The sequence below is a fragment of the Manduca sexta genome, chromosome 21, assembly GCF_014839805.1.
Source record: "Manduca sexta isolate Smith_Timp_Sample1 chromosome 21, JHU_Msex_v1.0, whole genome shotgun sequence".
Classification (NCBI taxonomy): Eukaryota; Metazoa; Arthropoda; class Insecta; order Lepidoptera; family Sphingidae; genus Manduca; species Manduca sexta.
The window spans coordinates 13,886,228-13,914,205 of record NC_051135.1 but is presented as its reverse complement, the minus strand read 5'-3'; the positions used below and the strand labels follow the sequence as shown (position 1 = coordinate 13,914,205).

The 27,978-nt window shown below is 34.0% G+C and overlaps 1 protein-coding gene across 1 annotated transcript; it reads right to left on the bottom strand.

Moving 5' to 3' along the window:
- Position 1: 1 nt before the first annotated feature.
- Positions 2 to 27,978, bottom strand: LOC115442264 (synaptic vesicle glycoprotein 2A). Its single transcript, XM_030167274.2, has 11 exons — positions 27,719 to 27,978; positions 17,887 to 18,048; positions 16,932 to 17,094; positions 16,165 to 16,286; positions 11,757 to 11,992; positions 9,537 to 9,685; positions 8,617 to 8,725; positions 3,555 to 3,693; positions 2,653 to 2,809; positions 1,974 to 2,101; positions 2 to 189 (listed from the first exon to the last, which is right to left on the bottom strand). Exons 1-11 carry the CDS (start codon positions 27,801 to 27,803, stop codon positions 110 to 112), a joined length of 1,530 nt encoding a protein of 509 aa, XP_030023134.1. The 5' UTR covers positions 27,804 to 27,978; the 3' UTR covers positions 2 to 109.

Below are 27,978 nucleotides of genomic sequence, written 5' to 3'. Positions count from 1 at the left end.
AAGTAAATAAGTAGAGTAAGTTTAATTAATTAATGGAACGAACACTTACAATTACAAAGTAATTGTATCAGTCTTATAACTTATCATTAATCAAATATCATGCATCCGTTTAATATGAGAAGCCTTGTTGTTCCATCTCTGCCCTCACTTTTTCCGGTTTTGGCCAGAAGAACATCAGAAATGCAGATCCTAGAAAAAAGCAATGATAATCTGAGTAAGATAATTACATATTTCATAGATACAAGAATATTACGTTTAAAATAAACATTATTAGCTCATAGGAGAACTACAAATAAAAAATACAGTTGTTTGTATGTAATTATTTGATTCAGTAATAAGTTCTTTAACTTCTGTTGTAATAGTAAAAAAATATTAAATAAATAGAAGCTACATTATTTCTTAAAAGCTATTGTAGATCATTTCATCCAGGAAGACGCGCTTCTCTACATTCCCTAATCGGTTACAGTGTGGGTGAGTAGTATGAGTGCACGCGCACACTACGATGGATAACATCGAGCCTGAGACCTAGATTTATCCCCTGGCCTTCAACAATACGCCGCAACAACCCGCAGCATACTCAACTACTCAACATCCCGCTCAAAAATGGTAGGGTAGGTCTTCGTGAATGGAATGGTACACGCGCTTATTTTATGCGTGAAATAGACTACAACACGAGTAAAGCCGCAAGCCAAGAGCAGCGGTTATACAATAACACGATTTGATTAATAACTCTTAAATTACATATGACAGTAACAAGATTGTCATATAAAGTTTGCGCTTATGCACCGTTTACTAAACCTACCGTGAATTAACAAACCCCCAATGTAAAATACTTATATTTTTCCATATCGTGATTTGCACGTTTTTAATTCGCAAATATTATATTATTATATTTTCTGTAAATATGTTATTTTTCTATTAATATTAAAAGAAGCTGAGACATCTTGTCGCACGGACATTTCAAACAAAACCACGACTTATTGGTAATAATTTTTGGAGCACAAATTGGTCCTGATATCCGCTCTATTACTAACTGTATTGTCAATAAAGCCCTAGCCTCTTCCTATACAGGAAACGACAAAAAACATTTTGATATAATCAAAAGTGAGTAGGCACGGGTCAAAGTGGACGTACGGAGCGACAAAGTCGTGAAATAACGACCATGCTCCTTAAATAAAGATAAAAAACCGTACTGTTTAATGTCTTTGGTTAAAATATAACATATATCTATTACGTGTCAGTAAATAGTTAAGGAACGTGTTGAATTTTTTGCAATTAACTATCAATCAATTCATTTTGGAAGTGGTTTAACTAGTCGCCAAAACTTGATCTTTTATTTTGTACCGTTATCATAGTGACCCTTGATTAAATTAATCACTTTAATTTAAATATTGGTTTTTAAACTTGTTTAACGATAAAACAAGGTAATGTATATAAATTAATTTTAAAAACCGCTTTTTTATCGCTGTGATCGCAAATCAAAGGCAATACCATGTACAATAATTATAAGGAATTAATTTGGTGAAACCTACATAAATAAATTCATGAGATAGCCATTTACTCATTAGAAGAATTTTTAGAATCTGATGAGCAGTTCATTAGAACGTCCAAATAAAAAAATCTCTTGAAATTGATATATCAGTATAGGTTTTATTATTTGATTTTTAGGTTCCTTTTGCTTGCGACTCCCCCCGCGCGAAAAAGCTTTTCCGGGATAAAGGTCTCGCTTTATATATTCCCTGGATAAAATGGTACCCATATTTAAAGGAAGACTTACGTCAGTAAAAACTGCATTCAATTCTATGTAACAGTTTTTTCGGAGTGCGTGTACAAACAAATACATAATTAAAAAGTGTTGTTTTGGCTCCTTTTGCCTTAACAAAGATCCTCCTTTCTAATTTTTGTTCAATATATGATGTACAGACGTCGGCCTGTTAAAGTTTTATTATAATATGTAAAAATTTGTGTATTACCTGCAATAAATACCCCGAAGCCAGTGAAAGCCATGTGGCAGTGCGTGTCGAGCGTCACGCCGAGCAGGTTCGAACCCACTGCCGCCCCCGACCGACCCACCATATACATCATGCACATCGCCATAGCTCTGGAAAACATTGAGACTTATAAAAATTATATAACTTAGTTGGGCTAGTACAAAATACCAAATTCCCTTAAATAACGAGTTATTTATATTTAATGTTCTTGAAACCGAAACACAATAGTCACTACATACTGCTGCGCGGTGGCAGAAATAGACATTGCGATGGTAGTACCTACCCAGGCGGACACTTACATATGATAGACCTACCAGTAATACCTATCCCTAAATAAATGCCTGTAAATATAGTTAATGTAGTTTTTTTTTTTACGTATGCCCTAAACTGCCCTTTCCACTATTTTTATCATCTCCATCCAATGTTTGTCTGGTAAAGATCGCCTCGAGCGATAAGACCGCCATTTGTACCACCAATGTTTTAATAATTTCCACCGTCTGTGTACAAATTTGTCTTATTTTTTATATTTACGGTGTACAATAAAGTTTTAAATAAATAGTTATAAAAGAAACTTTAAATTATAATTATTATCATGTTTGACCTATAAGTGCAACCATGCTTATTGCTCGCCTACGTGACTAGTCATTTATTTATAACTTACCGCAAACTAGTCGGGAACACATCAACAGCGATCGCGGCGAGGATCGAGGCAGCACATCCAGAGCAGAGGCAAAGGATGATTAGGGCAGTAGCAGCGCCGCCGTGAGGCACGAACGCCGCGGCCACCGTCGCGATACCGCATATAAACATAATACCACCTGTGGAAAGGTTATTCACTAAGAACATGCCTTCAATGTGCTGGTGTATCCAGAACGAAGAACAAGAAGGCTCGAAAAAAGTGTGTTAAAGCAGCTTAGAATTGCATTTGACTTAACCTGAATTAAAAGTAAATGATTAAAACTGAGACACTGGATATCCTATTTCAAATGCAAAGTTTCCACGAATTTGTAAAATTACGAAGTGTAACAATAAACATTTGATCAATTTTATTATACAATATACTGTGATAAAACCATTAATAAATAATTATTTAATAAAAAATAGTTTTTTTTACACATTGCATACATATTTTACACAAAAGTGATTTTCATAGGCGAACTTAATGCCTTTGGAATATTTTTCTCCTGTTAGGGAGCAGAAAATGGTCCGAAATAATTGCGTCTACAAGTTATAACTGCTTACTCCTACGGAGACGTAGGTACAAAATTCTCAGTAAAAGACAAAACAGGGAAAGAAATTCATAATTAACGCCATCTATTATAAAAAGCTGATAAAACGTGTTTTATGGCATTTATAACATCATGCCAATGTCAAGGATAAACTACATAAATATTATGCATAAATATACGATAACAATGTTTAATTTTAATTATTTACCGACTAAATTGGTAACCAGTATGTAGGTAATATTAAATTATTTTTTGGTGTTAAGTGGATTTGAAGATAGTTAAATTTTTTGTTATTGCTTTAATAAGATTTTGATTTGCGTAAAAAAATACGTACAGTATAAACTTTTCCTGCCAATTTTGTTGATGAAAACTCCAATTGACAGATAGGTGATCGCGAACACGGCGCCCATGGCCATCGAGATTGGAAACACGGATACAGATACTTCGGCGTGGCACGCGTCTTTTGACGATAACTGAAAAAAATATAAAAAATAGTTAATTATAACGGATTTTAATAGAAAATTTAATTAAGCAACCTTTGTTGGAGTCTAAATATACAGGATCATCTTGACATCGCGTTACTAAATGAAACCACATTCTTATCTACTTGGAAATAACACTTTGCCATAAGTTACTTGAGTCGTAGATTTAAAGTAAAAAAATTAAGTTTCGAACAAAATAAATATTAATGAAAAGTACTTTTAATTTTACGCACCCTAAAGCCACTATTACTACATACTACTGAAATCTGAAAACTAAAACCAGGATTTTTCGCGAAAATATTAGTTATTAATGGATGATTTTTGGCACAATGTCAGCGAAAGTGAAGACGAGTATGTGGTTTTATTTAGTAACGCAATGTTAAAATGACCCTGTATAAATAAGGCTGGAGAATGTGTTTTGTTTTTTTACGCGGGCGAAACCGCAGGCAAAAATTACTTATAGATAAAAGCGAAAAAAAATTTTTTTTTTTTTTTATTATTTCCACAACATCGCTATTTTAAAATGCTATAAACAGTTAACTAGCTGTTAATTCAGAATTAGTTTATCGAAGTAGATCTCTAATAATGAAAATACCGAATCAAGCAGGTGTTCGTATATATTTATTGACATTGACACGAAACAAATGCATGGATATAAATATAATGGCCTGATTCATGCAAATTGAGTATCCAATTTTCACCAAAACTATCAATTTAAAACTTGTTTTTTTTTTGTATATATATAACGGCGCAATAAATATTAGATAATATAATTCTTCCAAATAGATCTCTTATTTATTTTATTGATTTATTTGTTACAGCACCATCATTACATAATGCCTACAAGTTTTATTATTAATAAAAGAACATTCAAAACATTAATAGTACATTACTAGTGGTCCTCAGATCTCTTATAATAAACTAGTTTTTGCTCGCGACTCCACCTGCATGAAAGATTTTTCTGGGATAAAAGTCCCGCGATATAGCCTATGTCCTTCCCAGGGTCTCAAACTGTCTCCATACCAAATTCCATCGAAATCCTTTGGATAGTTTTTGAGTTTGTTGACTTAAGACAGACAGACAGATCCAACGGGGGACTTTGTTTTCTAACATATTTTTTATAATGTTTTAAGAGGAATAATTCCGTCATATATTATTGTAGTGTAACTTTATCCGTCGTTTTTGCGACAATCTTCATTGGTGCTCCGCTCCTATTAGTCATGACGTGAAGTTTAATAGCCTTCCTCGAGAAATAGGCTATTCAACACTAAAAGAATATTTCAATTCGAACCAATAATTCCTTAGATAAGCGCGTTCAAACAAACTCTTCAGCTTTATCTATACTTATAATAAATCTGTAGAGAGGTCAATTCTGTACATGAAATATATTTCCAAAATAACTATCAGGGGGTGATTAGGGATCGATACTGATGCCAAAAATGCAATTAGTAAAATTTTTGTCTGTCTGTCTGTCTGTCTGTCTGTCTGTCTGTCTGTCTGTATAACCGTTATAGAAACAAAAACTACTCGACGGATTTTAACGAAACTTGGTACAATTATTTTTCATACTCCTGTGCTGGTTATAGTATACTTTTCATCACGCTACAATTAATAGGAGCAGAGCAGTGAAGGGAAATGTTGGGAAAACGGGAGAAGTTACTCCATTTTTTAAGCTTCCGTCGCGTGTGCAACCTTAATGGTTAAAGCTACATAGAAATCATGTATGACGGAAATGTTCTCCTTAAAATTATGTAAAAATATCCCACGACAGCATATGTCTATCTTTTATGGTTGACTCACAATGACACGTGTAACTCCCGATAGCTTAGCAGTTCGAAGCTTTCTCATTATATTTGTTTACTAATCTTAGGAACTATCGGTCCAAACTGAAAAATTCTTTTTGCGTTGGATAGCCCTTTATTTGTGGGGTGCTATAGGCTGTATATCATCACGCTATGACCAATAGGAGCGGAGCAGCAATGGCTAATCTCTGGAACTACCGGTCCAAACTGAAAAAATATTTTTGCGTTGGATAGCCCTTTGTTCGTGGAGTGCTCTAAGGTATATATCATCACGCTATGACTAATAGGAGCGGAGCAGTAATGGCTAATCTTAGGAACTACCAGTTTGAACTGAAAAATTCGTTTTGTGTTGGATAGCCCTTTATTTGTGGGGTGCTATAGGCTGTATATCATCACGCTATGACCAATAGGAGCGGAGCAGTAATGAAACATGTTACAAATACGGGGACAATTTATTAGTTTTGAGAGCTTCCGTTGCATGCGCTGCGTAAACGGTTAAAGTTATGCAACAATGATGTATGTCGGGATTATTCCACTTAAAAAGTTCTAAAAAAATATATTATAAAACAAAGTCCCCCGCTGCATCCGTTTGCCTGAACGTCTTAAACTCAAAAACTACCCAACGTATTAAGATAAAATTTGGTATGGAGACAGTTTGAAACCCTGGGAAGAACATAGGCTCCCGGGAAACTACTACTTTTATAATGGAAAACTTTAGCCTGAAAAACTTTATAACGCGGGCGGAGCCGCGAGCAAAAGCTAGTATTATACTAAGTAGATGAATTATTTTTATTATTATTCCGTTGATGACGATTCGCCATGGTCTTGGAACCCCGCGACACTATTTGTAAACATTTTATTTGACGCAATAAAACGCGTAAACAAGTTCGATTTATATTCTTACTTGATTATACACGATGTTCTAGTTAAAAACACAATTGCAATACACGCGATAAGCAAGAAAGTCATTGATCTGTAATAAAAAAAAAATCTCAGGAACTGCTGGTTCGAATTGACAAATTCCTTTAGTGTTGGATAGCCCAGTTTTCGAGAAAGTCTATAGGCTAAATAACATTACGCTATGACCAATAGGAGCAGAGCATCAATGAAAAACGTTGCATAAACGGGAAGAATTTTATAATGGAGTCCAGTGGATGAGGGCGGCCCAGAACCGGTCCCTATGCCGCTCAATGGGGGAGGCCTATTTCCAGCAGTGGACGATTCCCGGCTTATAATATATATTGTGAAATAACTTGATTTCTTAACTTCGTAATTTAAGGTTTTAACGTAGAAAGAAAAATATAAAATTTATACAAAGTCGACAGAGATTTTTGTTATTTATTTTTGTGAGTAGCACAGCAATCACCTTCTACTTGATACTTCAAATACAAATGGCTGTGCACTGCAGGTTCCACTATAATGTACTTTTCTTAATTTTTAAAACCTATATTTTAACAATTGTGGAGTGCAATAGATTGAAATTGAATAAATAAGAAAGTAAATTTGTTAGACTATCAAAATTGTAAATATTTTTCACATAATGCGTTGCGATCGCTTCTATATACTTTGCATATAGCGAATGCTATTGCGCAATATAAATGATTAAGAATTAGAATTATGTAACGTTATACAGGTGGTTTTATTTTTGTACCGATTTAATTTATATCATACATGGTCGTTTCGACTTAAGTTGTTAAATGAAACTAAATAGTCATCAATCTTTTTTGACATCGTGCCAAAAATTGTTGATGAATAATGGATATTGTCACGATAGGTTACGGTTTTTTAGTCCCGATTTTTTGGTTTCTTTGTGGTTAAGTGCGAAAATTGTGTGTACGTGAGTGTAAGTGTGGTGCCGCTCCGACATATTCTTTTAGAATAGTCGTATAGGCTAGGACATGTTATATTGAAATTATTTTATTGTCATTTATATTGATACAAAATAGCCTTTTTTATTTAATATTTTAGAATGTACTTTCATCTGCTTTTAAGATGTTGTAATTATGTGGTTTCATTTCATAACGTAATGTGAAGATTTGTCTAATAATTTTATATACAGTTCTAAAAATATTTATCCGCAACGTTTATTATTTAACTGAATTAAAATATCCATTTACCCTGATTTTAAAATAAAAAAATCAATCGATAAGAAAAAAAAGCGTCACAATCAATGTATGAAGTAATTTCAATTCGAAATTACATATAATTAATGTGATCTATATAAGACATCAATTCAATGTTTTGATGTAGTTTACGAAACATTCGACTGATCGATAAACTATTCCACCTGTATATATGATTTATTGTCTTTTAATTTTTTATTTGTGAAATAAATGTCACAGGATACTTGTTTAACTCATGAATATTGATAAATAAAAGATGAGACTATATTTATATAATCAATAGCCTGGTAAACTGTCTTTTGAAAAACCCAAACATTGGCTGATAATATAACTTTATCCTTAAGATTATGTAACTTTATTTAAATTATTTATTTCTTACATAACCACGGGTCTGATAATATTGTTTTTGCACTATATCATTAACTGTCATAATGAATGAATTTCCAAAAAACTGTAGAATGTTGAATGACGAGAGGTTACTCCTTAGTCGAAATAATTATGCCGGCCTTTTGAAACCGCATATACACAGGCTGATCCCGGAACGCGACACATTTACAAAAATATATAGGTATTTCACCAGCATTTCTCACCTAAGGAACGAGTTCTTGTATTTTTTTTTCTAGATCTATTCTGCCGTGCTAAACTCAAATACGGTATTTAAAAAAAAACAAAATCTTAATTTTTATGTAGTCAGATAGCTTAAAGAAATATCCATTCAATGAACTTACTTAAATAATGGTATCTTGTTTAGAACTTGTTAAAAAATCTTAAAAGAGTTTCTCTATCTCAGTTTTACATACAAAACTATAAAACTATATTTACAAAACTTCGATTATCCCGAAAATAAGGTTTCCCTGACATACCGCTTTTGCGCTTAACACGGCAGTATTATACCATTCCCTTACAATTCACGGCTGTTACTTCAACATGCGTGGTCTTCCCACAGACTAGCATAACCATCTGACGAGGGATAATAGTACAGTACTCACAGTGGCATTAGCGAATTTGTCAGAAATAATCTGACAGACGCTGATCTGGTCCGCGCCGTGCAAAATGTTGTTTAGTATATCTGGAACCCACACGTACAAGCCGCTAGATCTGAAAATTAGGATGCTTTTAGCACATAACCTAAAAGATGAACATGGGATTTAGCTAGGCTGGGACTGCAAACCTGTAAAGATAAGTTTGGAAGCTCTCCCGGAGCAGCTGCAAGCAACGGCTATGTATTATTTTCAGACTGCCTGCATTTTCAATGTATTAATTATTAATTTTCCATTTAAATTCCAATATAATTGCCAATCAAAATAAATTCGTCCGATAATGACTTACATTTATACCCAAAACCTGTTTATCTAATTGTGTTACTTATTCTATTTCTATATCAATGAATTAAAGACGTTTTTATGTCTGAAAGCGTTATGTCATGCTACGACTATTTATTACTAGGAGTTTTCGTAGGTACATAAGTTGGGTTTTCATCTCATTGACAAGACTATGTATAATTAATATTAGTGCTTGTGGCATTCGCGTTATGTAGAATTTAAATGTTGCAGCGGTACCAATAATATCAAACTCTGCATTATATACTGTCCCTCTGCTGGGCAATGAGCTCCTCTACTACAGACAGGGATTAGGCCTTAATCCCCTACGCTGGCCTAGTGCGAGTTGGTAGACTTCACACCCTCAATGGGACTGTAGAGAACTTTTCAGGTACATATGTAGGTTTCCACGCGGTGTATTCCTTCACCGTTAAAGCAAGCGATAACTCACAAAGAATACACACATAATTTTAGAAAAGTCAGAGGTGTGTTTCCTTGGGATTTTAACCTGCGGACATTCGTCTCTTCAGTTCGTTCCACAACAAGGCTATCAGAGTACCCAGCATAGCAGAAATCATACGATAACTTACAACATGAAGACAGCGAACATGGAGACGTGTGATATGATGACGCAGCGCAGTAGTGGCGGCTTGAACATCTGCGCTATATTCTTCACGGCGCCAACGAACCCTGAGCCGGACTTGTTCATATCCGCGCTGGTGTTTGAGATCTTTTCCACCTGGAAGTTTATTAGGTTCGTAGTTTTCTATATTGATACGTTAAAATACTTTATGGCCCTTTTGAGCACATTGCGCGCGGAGGAGTTTAAGATTTTGCGTAATTAAAGTTCATACCAGCATAGAAAGAATGCAAAATATACCCAATATTTATAATTAGTCTTATAAATATATTAAACTAGCTCTTGCCCGCGGCTCCGCCCGCGTGAAAAAGATTTTTCGGGATGAATATTTTTTCAGAATAAAAAGAGGCATACAGGTGTAATATAGTTTCCTACCTATATAGGAAATGTATAATAAAGTGTAAAAATTTAAAACCAGAATTAAAAAGAACTCCATGCACTTTAGAGGTACAAGAAAATAAATAATAAAAAAAGATATATATATTCCTATAAGTAAAAAATCATTAAAAGCAGTTTAGGATTTCCTGAAATAAGCGCGTTCAAATATTTTTTTTTTAATTAGTCCTACACGAAACTGCTCACATAAAAGCCTAGCGAAGTTAAATTGCTGTAGTTATTTACCGATTCAACGATATTCCCGCCAGGTATGTATACATTGATTTATTATTTATAAATTATTTATTTATTTTAAACTTTATACACTTGGTATATAGGCGGACTTAATGCCATGGGCATTCTCTCCAAGTCACCCTGGGGTGTTGAAGAGAGGACGGAGGCAAGTGCATATTAAAACAGAAAGAATTATAAATTAATTAAACTAAGAAATGTTATCAGGTTAATTTAACACAAATACAATTACAGATTAAACTGTAATAAATCATTAATTGTCTTTATTAATGTGTTATTAAGAAGCAATGTATTATTTTTTCCAGATACAGTAAGATACAGTCACCCTCAAAAATAGCTAACCAATTATAAAACTTCAAAACACTTCTACATATTAACTTCAATTGAAATTTCTTTATTTAGATACTTAATCTAACTACTGGACGTAATAAAACTTAACATCTTATATCTCAGGATGGTGAGAGCAGTGGAATACCAAACAATATTTTATAATTCTATATGTGGGATGGTGTTTCTACGGTTTATGGGCGGTCGTATCGCTTATTATCAGACGAACGGCAATATTGTCTCGTCATTCAAAGCAATAAAAAAGAAAAGCCAATAATTTGTGACGATTATTGATAAGGGGCTCAAAAGTAAAGAAGCTACTGAAAATTTTGAATTTGTTCAGCTTCTGTGGCTGACTGTACATAACATGTCATTCACATAAAATAAATGTAATTACATTATTATGACGGCCAACGAACATTGCGTCTTCGATAGTCTCTGAACTCTCGGATAAATATTTTTTTCAAATCGTTCTATCATTCCAAAGAATTTCCGACAAAGTCATAACACAACATATATACAATTACGTATTTTATCTTAGAAAAGGTAGGCAGAGATGCTAGCCTCTTCACTTTTCGCCACATGATAAGGTATTCTATCGTTTCATAATCCAAATATTGTAAAATACAAATTAACTTAATTAAAATAAAACTATTTGTCAGATTTTATCACGGTTTTTATATTATAATTTGATTCCGAAGTTTGGAAGACTGCAGTCTACGTGATCACGGGGCTGACTCAACGTTGAAAATATCTATATATATAAAAATGAATACCTATTTCCGTTGGTCACGCCATCACGCGTGAACCGCTGGACCGATTTACTATTTTTTTTTGTTGTGTTTGTTATTGTCAGGAGAAGGTTTTTATGAAAGAAAAAATTCAAAGAATTGCGCGGAAAATTAGAAAATTTTACGAAAATATTAGTTTTATATAACTGTCAATTGTTCGAAATAACTGTCAGCGATTGACAGAATGCGCGCTGCAAATTCATGGTTAAGACGGGACAACATCTGTCGGGTCAACTAGATGCACAATACAAATTAACTTACTGGGTATTAATATAAAACTATTTGTCAGATTTTATCGCGATTTTCATATTATAATTTTATTCCGACGTTTCGAAGACTGCAGTATTCGTGGTCGCGGAGCGGACTTAACGCCGAGAAAATTATAATATAAAAAACGGCGCAAAAAAAATTGATTTGTAACTTACAGGGAATTTATTATTCGCCCCATGGTTCCACTCGTACATTTTAGCGAGCACTGGTAGGGCTGCATCGGGACCTTTGGACGCTAGGAGGTACTTCGGGCTCTCTGGTAGAGCCAATAGCATTACCGCAGCCACCAACCCCGGCAGACACCAGCTCCATATAAAGGCGCGCCAGGGTACGATCTGCATGCAGGCCAGGTTGAACGTCCATTTCCCCGGAATAATTACCCAGGCTAAACCTAAAAGGGGATTGAGGTTAGTCCAAGAATTAAGTTTCTGGGTTTATGAGATAGGCTAGATTGCACAGCTATGTCTATTTTTCCCTCAATTATTTCAAATATAGAATCCCAAGTGTAACCAGATCCAAACCTTATAACATGTAGCCAAAACTCTATTAAATTATGTTTATTTATATATAAATTCTATCATATTAAAATTAATGCAGGCATTTTAAAAGGCCATAAATTTAACAATGCTGCACCCATTTCTGTCAACGATTATTTCAGATTAAACTAGTTCTAAATAAAATGTCATGTTTCATAATGTGAAATAGAAGTGTAGAAGGTAAAAACAATATAAACACGTAAAATTATACATTTGTTTTATATTTGTTTGTGTGCTGTTATAAAATGTATTTTTTACACACGAGCACTTCAAAGTGACCCACTACCTCTGATGGTAAGTGGAATGGGATCTGATAGAATGTCTACTGACGAGAGATTATTACCCCTGGGTAGTCGACATAATTATGTTGGCCTATTGCAACCAGGGCTCTTATTCTGTATGATAGTGTAAATGCGTAACGCGGGCGTGTCATGTTATCTTCGAGAAATGTGCGTGGAATGGTATTCTGTAAGCCAAATTTCTATAGTCCTAAACATGATGCGTTGTGTTACATGCTTGTTACGCACTGTTAAAATAACGTGCGGGATAGAGAATAAGGCCCCAGATATACACACACTTACATGAGCCACTATGGCGAGTTTTATCACCTTGTTTACAGTTGTCGCTATCAGGGCGGATATTAAATATAACCTACCACTAGTAAAAATGATACTTCTGATTTCAATTTCTTTGTATACTATCTTAAAATGTACTTATTCCCAAAAACTATTTCTTAAAAAACTTACTGTGGTTTCTACAAAAATATTTCCTGTCAAGTTTTTATAATTATGGAAAGAATTTTGTTAATTCTGCCCCTTAATCAAATGAATCGAAATCCCTTATTAACATCGCGATTTTGCCACGCAGTGACATACAGAGACGAGATAAAACATTGTTTTGGTATGACCGGCGTAATTATTTTATTAATGAAAATGTTTTTTCGCATACAGTAATTATAACGATAAATTATTTACCCTCTGAATGTATTCTATATTTTCCTATTGCGTGCGGCTTTGTCCGTATGAGAGTTTTCCAATATAAACATCCTTTCCAGGGTCTCATACTATTTCTATACCAATTTTCAACGCAATCCTTTGAGTAGTTTAGAGTTTATCGCGATCAGACAGACAAACAGTTGCGGCGGGTGACCTAGTTTTATAATATTTTTAGAACTCTTTAAAAGGAACAATTCATCCATGATTGTTGCGTAATTTTAATCATTCATGCAGCTTCTGTAACGGTAGAGCGCAAAATTAATTTTTTTTTTATTGATCATTGCGTGATGCTATATAGCCTATGCCTTCCTCGATAAATAAACTATCGAACAGAAAACGTATTTTTCAATCGCACTAGTAGTTCCTGAGACTAACACGTGCCAAACAAACTCTTCAGCTATCATACAAGCTTTTGCTCGAGGCTTTGCCCGCGTAAAGCAGTTTTCCGGGATAAAAGTCCCACTATATATTTTCCCGGGATAGTAGCCTATAACCTTCCCAGGGTCTTATACTATCTCCAGACCAAATTTTGCTTTCTTATACCACGTCTTATGTCACGTCCCGTTCCCGTGGGAACGGGATAAAAAGTATCCTATGTCCGTCTCCTGGTTCTCAGCTATCTCTCCACCAATTTTCAGCCAAATCGGTTCATCCGTTCTTGAGTTATAAATAGTGTAACTAACACCACTTTCTTTTATATATATAGATAATAGTATAAATATTTTGTTCTACTATGCCATTGATATTTATATTTTTGACAACGAATATTTAAGTTGATTAATTGATTTTAAATTAAATGACATGATCATGACAAAATTGATGTTTAGAGGGTATTATTATGTCAAATTAAAGGCGTTTTTGCATTAGCAAGATAACTTCCTATTAGTTTAGGCCATTAAAATTAAATAGTATGCTTCATTGGAATTCACTCTCAATTTTGGTTCAGTGCCGTTTGCTCTAATTATTTTAAATTTGCATACCAAGGATATAAATACTAAGTACTGTATTACATTATGTTGTTTTTAAAATTGAAGTAAAATTATTTTACGGATTTTATATATATTTTTTTTATTGGAAGACTTTGCAGCCTTTATGGTCAAAGGGGGGGGGGGGGTGAGTTTGTTTTTAAAAAATAATTATCCTGTTCAAATATTGCTCAGATAAAACTATTTGATATATAATTATATTACAATAAATTTATAAAACAAGTGCATTTTAGTACAGTTTAAAGTATTACTATGAGTAACTAACACAAGTAAAAATATATTTTAGTTAGTTTAATAATTTTAAGCAAGTAGGTACGAATATTGTGTAAAATATTTTTATAATAATAATAATAATATCGGGCCAATATTATATACCGTCCCACTGCTGGGCACGGATCTCCTCTACTGCTTTGGTGTTAGGTCTTAAATCCTATATATCTAAGACGAGTTGACAGACTTCATATCCTTCCAAAATTGTTATATAACACTTGTCAGGTATGCAAGATTTCACACGGTGGTTTCCTTCACCATTAAAGCAAGCGATAACTCATAAACAATACACACACCGTTTTCGAAACGTCAGAGGCGCGTGCTCTTGGGGTGTTGAATTTGCGAATATTCTTATCGGCAATGTGTTCCACTTCCAACTAGGCTATCAATGCGTAAAAATATTTTTACGAGATACTAATTTTGTTATCAAATCATTTATTATTTATATCGTCCGGTAATGAGGTAAGTAAAAATCTTATTGCCATATTATTTGGAGCTTCTAACTCCAGGATGTGGCAAGTAAATTTTAAGTTATAGGGATGATTGCTGTCGCTTTCTACAGGCCGTAACTGTTGTTATATGTTTAGATTATCAAGGATAGATGCATTTTATATTTATTTATTCATTAAAACTTTAGCATTTAGGTAATCATGAAGTTAAGGCCGGAGGCATTGTTTACCAGTCTACCTTCAGCAGAAATGATTCAATATATTTAGAGCAAGGAAAATCAAAACTGACATCTTGTTTTAATATCATATAAAATCGGCGAAGTGCGAGGTGGACTTGCGTACGAGGGATTCCGTAACATGTTTTGCCTTTTATTATTTTTATCTATAATATAAAAATGAATCGCTGAATGTGTTGCTAAGCGCAAATCTCGAGAGCAGATGAACAGATTTCGCTAATTCTTTTTTTTATAATATATAAAGTACGAGGATAGTTCTTACGGAGAGAAAAAATAAAAAAATCGCCTGAAAAGTCTAAAAACAACACTTTTCTATATTCCCACATAAAATATTGGAATAATAATTAAAAGTCAATTTGAACTTTAATACCATACCATAAAGTTTAATTGTTAGTGGAGGGGTTCCGGGAAGGCAAAACAAATGAGTGACGCTAGTATCGTATAAATATTAATGTCAATACGTCGACTGTTAGACAGTACGAAGTTCGCCGGGTCAGCTAGTAAATTGTAAAATAAAGTCCCCCGCCACGTCTGTCTGAACGTAATAAACAAAAATTACCGAACGGATTTTGATAAAATTTGGTATAGAGATAGATCGCTGGGAAAATTATAGCGCGACTTTTATTTCGCTCTCTCTCAAAAACTCTTTCATGCGGGCAATTTCGCGAGCTTAAGTAGTTTGTAAATATAATATCTGCAAATATAACAGATAGTCAGAGAAAATTTCACCCTGCTAATCCAATGTAAAAGATGTCCAATAAAGGTCCAATAGTACCTATTGTAGGACATTTGCAACCAGGTATTAACCGAGTACATAAACAAGGTGTAAAACCCGTTACAGTGACCAGCAGAAGTATCGCATTTTGGGTTCACCCTGTGAATAAAGGGTTTCAAACAGGCCGGCATAATTGTGTTGACTGGCGATGTAGCAATTTGCCGTTTGACACTTTTAAGGCCCTACTCCATCTACCATAAGGTGCAAGGGTACACTTTGCCGTACTCTTAAAATTAAAGCAGGAATACGGGATAGGCCCACTAGTAAAGTTATAATTGAACCATAAAAGCAACATTATTCCAGTTACGAAGATTACCTGGTAAAATTATAAATGAGAAGGAAATGAAGGCGGAACCCCACGCGATGGCGGCAGCTCGTCTCGAGTTTACGTGGAGCTCGCCCAAATATGCGTAAACTGTTGCACTTGATGCCGATATTCTAAAAGAAAGTAAACATTTGTTAATACGTCTTTAAGCGGGACTGAAAGATATTTCCATTATAGGCATCTGATTGTTTACCATGGCCCTCTTGATTTCAAAGACAAAATCAAATGTTTATTGTGGTTCGGTATGTTATTATGCAAGAAGATTATTCAGAAAGTTGGTATGTTTTAACAACTGAGGCTGCTCAGGTAGTTGATATCAGAATCATCAGAAAGAATCAATCATCAGAATCATAATACCCAAAGCATTGTGTAAGCTAAGCTAATGTCATCATTGATCTTCTGACCTTTCATTTTATAGAAGGTACTTCATAAGTTAAGCAAACATCTTTTACCTAATCTATTTATATAAAAATGAATCCCTATTTCTCTTGGTCACGCCATCACGCGTGAACGGCAGGACTGATTTCACTATTTTTTTTTTTATTGTTGTGTTTGTTATTGTCAGGAGAAGGTACTTATGAAAGAAAAAAATCAAAAAATTGCGCGGAAAACTTAACGAAAATATTAATAACTGTCAATTGTTTGAAATAACTGTCAGCGATTGACAGAATGCGCGCCGCAAATTCATAGTTAAGACGGGACAACGCCTGTCGGGTCAACTTGTCATATATATAAAATTCATTAAACATTTAACTTACAAGCATCCCGTTAATATCCTCAACACCAACAGCATCCATACATTAGTAGAGAATGAGGAGGCTACTGAAAACACTGCTGACGCGAGTATGGAGGGCAGCATGACTGCTCGACGACCTAGCCTGTCTCCAAGGTAGCCCCAGAGGAATGACGTGCTGATTATACCTGCAAATAACTAGATGAGTGAGATGCTTCCTGGCGTTTGAACGGTGATGAAGGATATTTTGTAGAAGAATTCAGTCTCATAGGTTGTAAATTGAATACAAAAACGATTTAAACTAGCATTTCTATACCCTGATGCAAAATGATATAAAGGTCATAATATGTTTTTTATTTTTATATTGACATAATTAATTTATTATTATGAATCTATCACCGCTTCGGAATGTGACTTATCTATAAATGATTAAGAAATAAAAAAAAAATGTAGTCAGCAAACGTTAGTAATTCTGTATTCATGGATTCGATTCTTGTAAACTATTTAACCTTATAAAACTGCGGACGTGCCACATTAATACCCATTGTCATCCCAATTATAATGCATACAAAACTAAACAGCTTAGCTTTAGTTTGATTTTAACCAATCAATCAATCAATCAATCAATCAATCAATCAATTTATTTATTTTGCAAATATGGGTACATTATCAGATGGCGTATTTTATAACATAGTGTCTTACCATATTTAGTCGAATGACATGCAAAAGTTACAATACAATGTGTTATAACATCATTACAATATACAATTCTATGTCAAACTCGCTAAAACATCATGATATTCATTAGGTAGTAAAGATATATTATAATCTATCACAGCAGTTACAATACATACATACTTTATTTTACCTGATGATATTCTGCGGTCTTATTGCTTATCATTAAGCATACAGTACTGTAATGGTTCTCCACACTCTAAGACAGGTCATGTTAAGTCTCATAATGCCCAGTATATCCTCACCAATAAAAGCAGCAGCATTCACAAGCCCCTTATGCCTGCTGGTGAGCTCCAGCTCGCACTCCGCAGCCGTGATCGCGTAACTCATCCCGACCGATTCCATCGACACGTTCAGCATTATCAGCCCGCATGTGAACAGCACCAGGTGGTTGAATTTGCCATGGCCTGAAAGAAAAATCAATTATTTTTTTGCGCACAAGGTAATTGTAAAGCGTGCCTAGTTCTGCGATTTATTGAAAACCAGGATGGAGTGGTTTACGTAGCATCACAGCATTATGTTGAGTGTTAAAATTATGTGGGGGCATCTTAGCCCTCTCAATTAGTTGCCGCAATGGTACTGCGCAGGGACTGTTCCGAGCAGCTATCTTAGCGCAACAAGATACCCCGGTGCCGTCCTGTATGCGCCGAAGAAGGCCACTGAGGGTTTTGGTTGGTATGCCGGTGTAGGGTATACACGAGTTAGGGACTCGGTCCAATGCTCGCTCGGATGATGTTATACTCCCGAGTGACGACATTGGGCCGTAAGACCGGTGAAACCAACATAACCGTTCCACTCACCCCCAAGTTGCAATAAGGTGTTTTTCTCCGCAAAAAAATGTTAAAATTATATAAATTGAAGTTTAGCTAATGAAATAGAGATAAGACATGATAATGCCTAAAATATATAAAAGCCTTACTTAAACTGGTTATAAGATGGCTTATAACTATTGCGTAACTTATTAAAATACTGTATTATCTCTTCATATGACAATCACACGTAAATAATTCATTCTCGTTCTATAAGCTTATTATATTTGCATAACCAGACCTCTAGAAGTCATAAACCTGTACAATATCCATTAGGAAAATAACAAAGTGAAAACAAAGACTTCTATTCAAATATTTTGTTTAGATCTATTACATTTAAAATATAAATTCATTATAGTGTGCAGTAGGATATGCTATATTTCATCATCATCAACCAGTTGTAGTCAGTGGACTACAACTGGTTGATGATAATGAAACATAGCAGGACGGGAAAGTCTCTCTAGCAGTGGCTAGAGAGACTTTCCCGTCCTCACACCCACCAATACAACTCCGGTAAGCCAGATGTGGCACGCATTTTATGACACCGAGCAGTGAAGCTTGGCGTCATAATATCGTCTAGTCCACTGCTAGCTATAAGCCTCTCCCAAGGTACCCTTAGAGCCCGGTCTGCTGCTTTATGCATCCAGTCGTTGCCGGCACTATTGTGCAAGTCCCACGCTACGTTTGCCAAGACGCGGTCTCCACTCCAGAACACTTATTTATATATCATTTATTCTTATCCTAAATTGGGTTACTTGAGATATCAGACGCTATATTTCCACTTTTTAGTGACTGTCTATACCTATAAATATATTGTAACAAGCCGATGCCTGTAGATTATACATAGATAACGAAGAAAGACTTATTTGGACGTCTTCGTAAGACCAACATAAGTCAAAACAACATATGTTAGAATTTTTGTCTGTATGTTTGTACATATATAACGCAAAAACTACTACGTGGAATTGATTGCAGTTTTGACCAATTATTGTTAGAGGTGTAACTTTAAATATAGGCTCCATTTTATCCCGGAAAAATAGATAACAGGACTTTTATCCTAGAAAAACAACAAAAAACCGTTCAAAATTTAAGTAATATCGAACAGCCAATTTTTTAACATGTTAGCGGTATTTTTTAAAACTATTGATCGTAACGATTTGTTCTTGTTTTCTGTGACTTAATGAATGTTAACGTAGTTTGTATTGGTAGCAAGATAATTTTAAGCGAGTAAAGGAGAGGCAGGGATTATTGGACACTAAATAAATCTCTGATTGCCTGCTTTTCTCCTAATGTAAGTTACCTTATAATATTCTTTATCTCGTTTAAAGCTAGGTGGAACAAGCAAAATTTGTCACGTAGCACGAAGTTACATATCACATAAAAGCTTTAATTAAATCTAGTCATACATATTATATATAAAAAAAATAAAATAAAAAAACAGATTCTTCACTTAAATAAATGTCAATCGAAACTCTCTTTATGACTTTAGTATAAAATAAATAAAACAGGATTTCTTTATTCAAATATATAGACTGTCTTATGCCACTATGTATTAGTCGCTAAAATACCAATTTTCATGACTTATCGAGTAATAGACCCTCAGAAATGGACCGCGTAAGAAAAAATAAAGCACCTTTTAGGTATAACAAAGTTTGTGCGTTAAAACCTCCATGGTGGATTCCAACTTTTGAATTTAGAACAAGCCAGAGTTTTTTTTTATTTGATTTACTCCTTAAGGAGAAGGCAAAGGCTCTCAGCCATACAGCCTAGTCTCTCTTTTCCTTTATACGTACAAGCCAGAGAGTATAAAAATGATAAATGATCAATACTCCCCCTATGATAATATTTAAGGCTTATACAGCCACAACACCACAGGACACAAGAAAATGTAGAGTCCATATTTTTTAAGTTTAGACCACGCACACCATATAATTTATTGGCAACTGGTAAGTGACCTACACCGTCAGCAAAACCGGCATTTTTTTTTGTAAGGTATCCATTTGTCCATGATTAATTACAAATGGCTACAGTGGATCTGGCATTTTAAAAAAACATGTATGGCGTATCTAAAACTGGTACCTTGGTAAAAAACCGGACAAGTCTGAGTTGGACTCGCGCACTAAGGGTTCCGTACTTAAAAGATGTACATAAACGATTTTTTATTCGACAGAAATTCGAATTAAGATCAATTATATAAATGCATAGAAGTCTTAAAAACGAGCCTATTCAAATAAGTTATATAATTTTAAAGACCTCAAATTTTGAGATGTTTGTAATTTTATTTTACTTCAATATTACAAAATGAACGCTTTCGAAATATACATTTTGCTACATCAGAAGGTATCATCAAAAAAGGTTGTCAAATATCTAGTTTATTTGTGAGAATAACTGCAAATGTTCTTGCCACGAATGTGCCACGACATATCTTTCTTATAAATTTAGGTATATAAAATTACTATTTTATCGTTTCCAAGCTCCACATTTTTACCACTTTATCAAACAATAAGTTCAAGCTTTGTTAGAATTTGACTGAAATAAAGAACAATCGCCCATACAAAAAGCGGACATCTTTGTCGGTACGGTATCAATGTATATTTATGGTTATCAGATGTTTTCTTTAAATATACTGTAAGATATTGCTTCTTGCTAAATTTTATTATTCCAGGACAACAGAAAGAACCTTATAGATTTTGAATATAAAAATCGCAAGATATGTGACATAAACGGTTAGATCTTTTGATTGTGTTAATTTACTAGTTTGACTTTTTCACAGAGACAATAGACTCGGATATTTCATATAAATTTCAATTGTTTGTTTCTCAAGACCGTGTTGGTCTTGAGAAACAGACAAACATACAGACGGACGCCAAAGTGATCCTTTAAACGTTCCTTTTGAAGGACGGAACTCTAAAAAACAAACATTAAAGCCTGTTAATTTGGTATAGAAAATTATCATTCACAAATCCCTTGGCATCTCTATAACGGTGTTCAAAAATATATAAATCAAGTTTGTACTAGCATAAAGTCGTAGGGGCCCGATAAGGAGCAAGCGGCCTTTAAAAAAAAACAATAAGCATTTCTAGGAGTCGTTGAACACGTCTCGAACATCATGGAATATTAATGTCAGATTGCTAGAAACTTCGAGACGGCGCGGCGCGGCATTGTTTAGGCAAAAAAATATGTAGACAAATATCTTCCCATTTTCAATTATTATTATCTATATATCTTTATTAGTATAATAAATAAATATTGAAATCATTTCTAAATAGAGTAATTTTTTCATATTTTTTCCTAAATACTACGAAATACTATAAATTATATGCTACGTTTTTAGAAGATATTTAAAAAGAAAATAAATTATTTCTTATAATATTTTGTATTAACTTGAAAAATAAAAACTACTTTGGGGCGTCACTTTGCTCTGTCCTTTTAAAGTTAATATTTTTATTTTTAGAACATGGCGCGGCTTTTTATTTTACTGGTCAGTAATGATTTCATAACACCTAGCTAGCTCATTATGAGAATGGTTTCAAATCTTTTAAGAATTCAGAAATATGTAAATGCTAATCTAGTGTCTCCAATTAAATCACATTAATTAGGAGAAAGAAGACACGTTCAGAAAAAACACAAACCTGTTATGAAAGTAGATTTATTTAAAAGATTATTTGTGTCGATTTTGTGCCGAGAGATAACCATCTCTCGTCAGCCGACATTCTATTGGACACCATTCTTATCATCAGGTGTAGAGGAGTCACTATGCAGTGCACGTACAAAAAACAATATAAGGACGTTGGAAATATTATTATTATAAGTATATCAGTAGGTTTCAGAACAATGTTTAGTCATCAATCTGGAGGCCATCCTTAATAACACTAATCTACAATTAAATCCTCCTTTACATAACAACATAATGAACATAAAAAGTAAAATCTGTCTATGACTTTCTTCTATTGCTTATATATTTTATATAATGTAATTTAAATGAAACATATTGTGCATCCAATAAAAAATATATTCAATCAAAATATTCAGATTTTGATGTTGTGTTAGTAAATTAAACCAAAAACTCGTCTTTACCTCTAGTAATATTATTGCAAACGTCGTTTATGAATAACGAATATTTTCACTATAAAACCGGTTTAAGTTTCCTGATTTTCGGTAGTTTATTGCGAATGTGGCGCTTACGTGACTGATTTTTTACTGAAATTTGGATGTTACCGCTGCGATGTATTCTCATGAATATTAGTAGTGGCAATAAGGCGTTTAGAATTAAAATTATTTTTTATTAATATTTATTATGTTCGAAACTTACACTTTCCATTTTAAGTCCACGCTGCGAGTGACTTATTGTAAAATAAAATTATAAAATAATTTGCAAAATAAGTATGTGGTTTGATTTAGTAACGCAATGTTAAAATGACTCTTACATATAATTTTAATATTATACTTCTCTTCAGAAGTATGAAATATAAATCATACAAACTTAATAATACGGAGAGATTTTTTTTATTCCTTGCCTCTATAATATAGACAATTTTTTGTGATTATGTTGATATAACCATGTGTGCATAATCCAGATATCTTGAGATTTGATAATAATGATGAATGAACGGAGTATAGTAAGAGGCCTAATTCATCTTTTTATAATTACGGGCGTTCTTATCAAAGGACAGCTGATCGCCGTCTAGGTAATAATTTTGAGGGTATTTGAAGTCTGCCAACCCGCACTAGACCAACGTGCTGGACTAAGACTAATCCCTCTCAATGGTGGCGAGTCCTCCATACAACCCGATTCCTATCGGCTTTCCTTTTAGGTTTATTTACGTTTGTCTCAGTTTTTGTTTTCTGTTGAAGTGGCTGCGATATGTAACCTAAGATAATTTTTGCGGTTTCCGTTTAGAAACATATTCATCCTTCTCCATTGCCTCTCAGTAGTACAAGAGGCTCGTACCCACCAGAGGAACAGTATTTAATACAGGGTTGATATACTTTAATCTTAACAAATTATCAGTTGATTAGACACGTAATACTGACCTGATTGCCATTATTTATATTATAAGAGGCTACGATAATCTACCAATCCAATATTACAAAGTAATATTATCTAAAACCGTCGACATAGTGACAGATGACATTACGTTCTATATTAATAATATCAGCCCTGTATTATATACTTGCCCACTGCTGAGCACGGGCCTCCTCTACTACTGAGAGGGAATAGGCCTTAGTTCACCACGCTGGCCTAGTGCGGATTGGTAGACTTCACACACCTTCGAAATTCCTATAGAGAACTTCTCAGGTATGCAGGTTTCCTCACGATGTTTTCCTTCCCGTTAAAGCAAGTGATAATTCACAAAGAATACACACATAATTTTTTTTTTAGAAAAATCAGAGGTGTGTGCCCTTGGGATTTGAACCTGCGGACAATCGTCTCGGCAGTCCGTTCCACAACCAACTAGGCTATCGCCGCTTTTTTACGTTACGTTCTATATTGGTATATGAAAAATAAACTTGTTGATATGGTCACGCGCATACTCAGAGGTAGACACGAGAGCCTTACACAAGATAGAACACTGGTAATCAAATGCAAACACAAGTGAAATTAATTATTATAATTGTCATTTCCATTTTGAATAAAAATTGCTTACTACTTATACAGGAAAGAACACTGGTAATCAAATGCAAACACAGGTGTATTTAATTATTATAATTGTCATATCCATTTTTAATTAAAAATTGCTTACTACTTATACAAGAAAGAACACTGGTAATCAAATGCAAACACAAGTGTATTTAATTATTATAATTGTCATTTCCATTTTAAATAAAAGTTGCTTATTATATACAAAAGAAACCACCTAAAACGACAGTGGCTGTAGTGACGTATCTGTGTTTAATCAAATGGTGAGATCCTAAAAGGAGTTCTATAGAAGCCTGTATGTAGGGGGGAGTCCGGGAGAGTTGAACCACTTTTTGTTTAAAGTATCATAATTTTCTTTAATTAAGACTTAGGGATTAAATTATAGTATTAAACATTAGCTTGTTTATTTGGATTTACTTATGCATAATAACTTTTTGGCTTTTATAATACTGAAATATGTTATACATACTTCAATGAAAAATGGGATATGGCTCAACTCTTCCCACTCCAGGGGACACTTGACCCGGGATATGGGGAGAGTTGAACATGGTTTACTTATAGGATGATAATGTTAATTGTATACCTACAAACTGTGAGACAGAATATACGATTTATTTTTATAGGGGATAATTAAAAAATAAACAGCTTAAATCACATATTTATTAGAAAAAACAACAAAATGAAACTAAAATTCTAAGGAAACACAGTTATCTACTGTTTATTTATCACAGTCATCATCAGTCATCATAGTTATCTACTGTTTATTTGTATTATTTGCGCACCGTCTTTAAATTTGTAAAGAAGTCGTTAACATTTTTTCTATTAAAACTCGTAGCACGAGATAAGCTAGTGGCTTCAGGTGTTCTTAAGCTAACTTCTGGATTTCTGGAAAGAAAACCACGAAACCAGTCTTTTCCAGCGGCATTGTTTCTTGACCAGCTATCAGGACACTTTTTTGAATTTACTGTGGCGAAATCAAAATCCAATTGCATCGCTTGCTTTCTAGTCAGACCATAATTCATCTTACTGCATGATAGTAAATATTCAACAAGGATTGTTTTCTTCAGAAACAGTAAATATTAGTGACTCTTTATACTGACTATTTTTTTCTTCAAATCAGTTTAGTTTTTCTTCATTCATTTTATAACGTCTTATTGTACTTCTATCGATTCCATACTTAATAGATGTTTTTCTTATCGATGCACCCTCTTTTACCTCACGTATAGCGTTTTGTAACTCAGTGGCGGAATGTTTTTTTCTTTGGCGTGTGTTTACAGAGGGCTTGTATTTAAACGGCATTTTTACTCCGCAATAACAAAGACACCTGTCCGAACCTGACAGCCAAACAAACAGGCCATTGTAAAAAATGGCCGCGTGGTTGTTATTGGTCTCACGCGTGCTACCAATGACCGACTTGACGTTTCGTTAGCGCGAAATTAGCCTAGTAAGCGACGATAGCCTAGTTGGGTGTGGAACGGACTGCCGAGGCGAATGTCCGCAGGTTCAAATCCCAAGGGCACACACCTCTGACTTTTCTAAAAAATCATGTGTGTATTCTTTGTGAATTTATCGTTCGCTTTAACGGTGAAGGAAAACATAGTGAGGAAACCTGCACATCTGAGAAGTTGTCTATAGGAATTTCGAAGGTGTGTGAAGTCTACCAATCCGCACTAGGCCAGCGTGGTGGACTAAGGCCTAATCCCTCTCAGTAGTAGAGGAGGCCCGTGCTCAGCAGTGGGCAAGTATATAATACAGGGCTGATATTATTATTATTATATTATTATTAGCGCGAAATTTAAATCGAGTTTTTAAAGGCGGTTCAACTCTTCCACCTGAGCAAATCTCCCGGACTCCCCCTAAACATATCTATATGCTGAAGAGTTTTTTGTTTGTACGCGCTTATTTCTAGAATTACTTATTGAATCGATTTTGAAAATTATTTCACTAATAGGAAGGTATATTACTCCTGCGTGCTTTAGGCTACTATTTGTCGGGAAGATATTAAATGAGACTTTTATCTATAAAAACTCTTTTACGCGGACTGAGCCGGCCATATCAATATTATATATGAGTCGTTTATTTTATATACTTGTTACTTAGAGATTTTTAAGTAGTTGTAATATTAATTTATATAGAAAAAAATAAAAACTTCTTGTAAAACTTTCAATCGAAAAAATATTCACGCGGGCTTAATTATAAATTACTAGCTTTGGCTCGTGACTTCGCCTGTGCGGTAAAATTTACTCACGTGCGGTAAATTTTACTGTGCGGTAAATTTTACTCACGCGGACTTAATTATAAATTACTAGCTTTGGCTCGTGACTTCGCCTGTGCGGTATAATTTTGCTGCTATAAAAGTCCCGCTTTATATTTTCCCGGGATTAAAGTAACCTATAGAATTCTGGAGTAATGTAGTTTCCTATAGGGAAAAAAGTCAAAATCGGTCTTGTTTTTCTTGAGATTAGCGAGTTCAAACAAACAAACAAACGTATATTAGTACCAATAAACAAAATCAAACAATCCATCTTAATGGTCTATTAAAATTGTTGATGTTGGATATTGAAGTTAAATACAATTAAAATTATATAAAGAATGGCGAGCCGCCCATTAGTAAGTATTAAAAATATAAACCTACATACTGAAATTAGAGCACATTAACAGTTCTACTGTCGGACGTCGAACCCACGACCTATATCATGTCGTCGGTTACGTCATCGGAGTTTTTTACACCACGTGTGTAGTTTATTCGTATTTTCCTGGTCTATATTTCGTCGGCTATAAATATAACTAAAATATATTACTATGTATATTAAGGAAATTATTCAGCAGTTGATGTATAATCTGATATCATTTTTATATTATGTTGGCAGTATAAAAATAAACGAACCTTTTTGGTTATTAGGAAACATTTAAAATTCAAACATTCTTGTGACTTTAAATTAAACAATTATTAAGTTTAAAAAATATAATTTTCGCGAAAACTTGATAGCGTTGTGTGGGGTTTATTATATTCATTAAATTATCAATTTAAGTTAACAAAATGATGATAGCATTTATATCAATATACGATGAAGGCATTAATTATGTGTCCAAATCGTAATATTAATTGCGTGAGGACTGCGCGATAAAAACCGCGATAGAATCCGAAAAATTGTTTAATTTCAACAAAAGTATACATTTTTATATCATACAGTCAGCATAACACCTCTGTTACTTGTTTTGAATGCATCATTTCGATAATTAGCTTACAAGACGAACACAAAGAAAGCAATTTCGCGAAGTTAAGTATAGAAAAAATCTGATGCATTGTCGAGTTCAAGAATTATAATTGCAAACTTAAGATTGTTTATAAAATGTTGTATGACTCAATACATTTTTTGGAGATAGATGTTATTATCTGTGGCGGGAGTTGAAGCTAGATCTCCGCTTAGTCAACCATGCGCTTATTTTTAAGAACATCCATAAAAATGGACTCAATTGCAAATATCGCCCATAAACAAAACCATTGTAAATAATATAATTACTATTTTTTTGTCGAATTAAAAAATTGACCAGGGATGGCACTACGTTTTGTACGCAAAAACGCACACTTAACCGGAAACAGTAAAAAAAAATCAAAATCCTCACCAGTCAATTCGAAAGCTTCTTCAAAGCTCAGTTCGTTGGCTTTGCCAGAACTTTTTTCGACATCGGATTTATTTTCTTCTTTCATTTTCACAACACTATTACAAGGCCTATTTAAAATTGTCCCTCAAATGAATTATATGTCATTTAAAGTTGTTTTAAAAAATGCCACATAAACGACTAAATATATGTCATTTATTTACGTTACATATCAGGGTACGCGTCTGCGCTCTGCGGGGATACGGCACGCACTGGCTGATCAA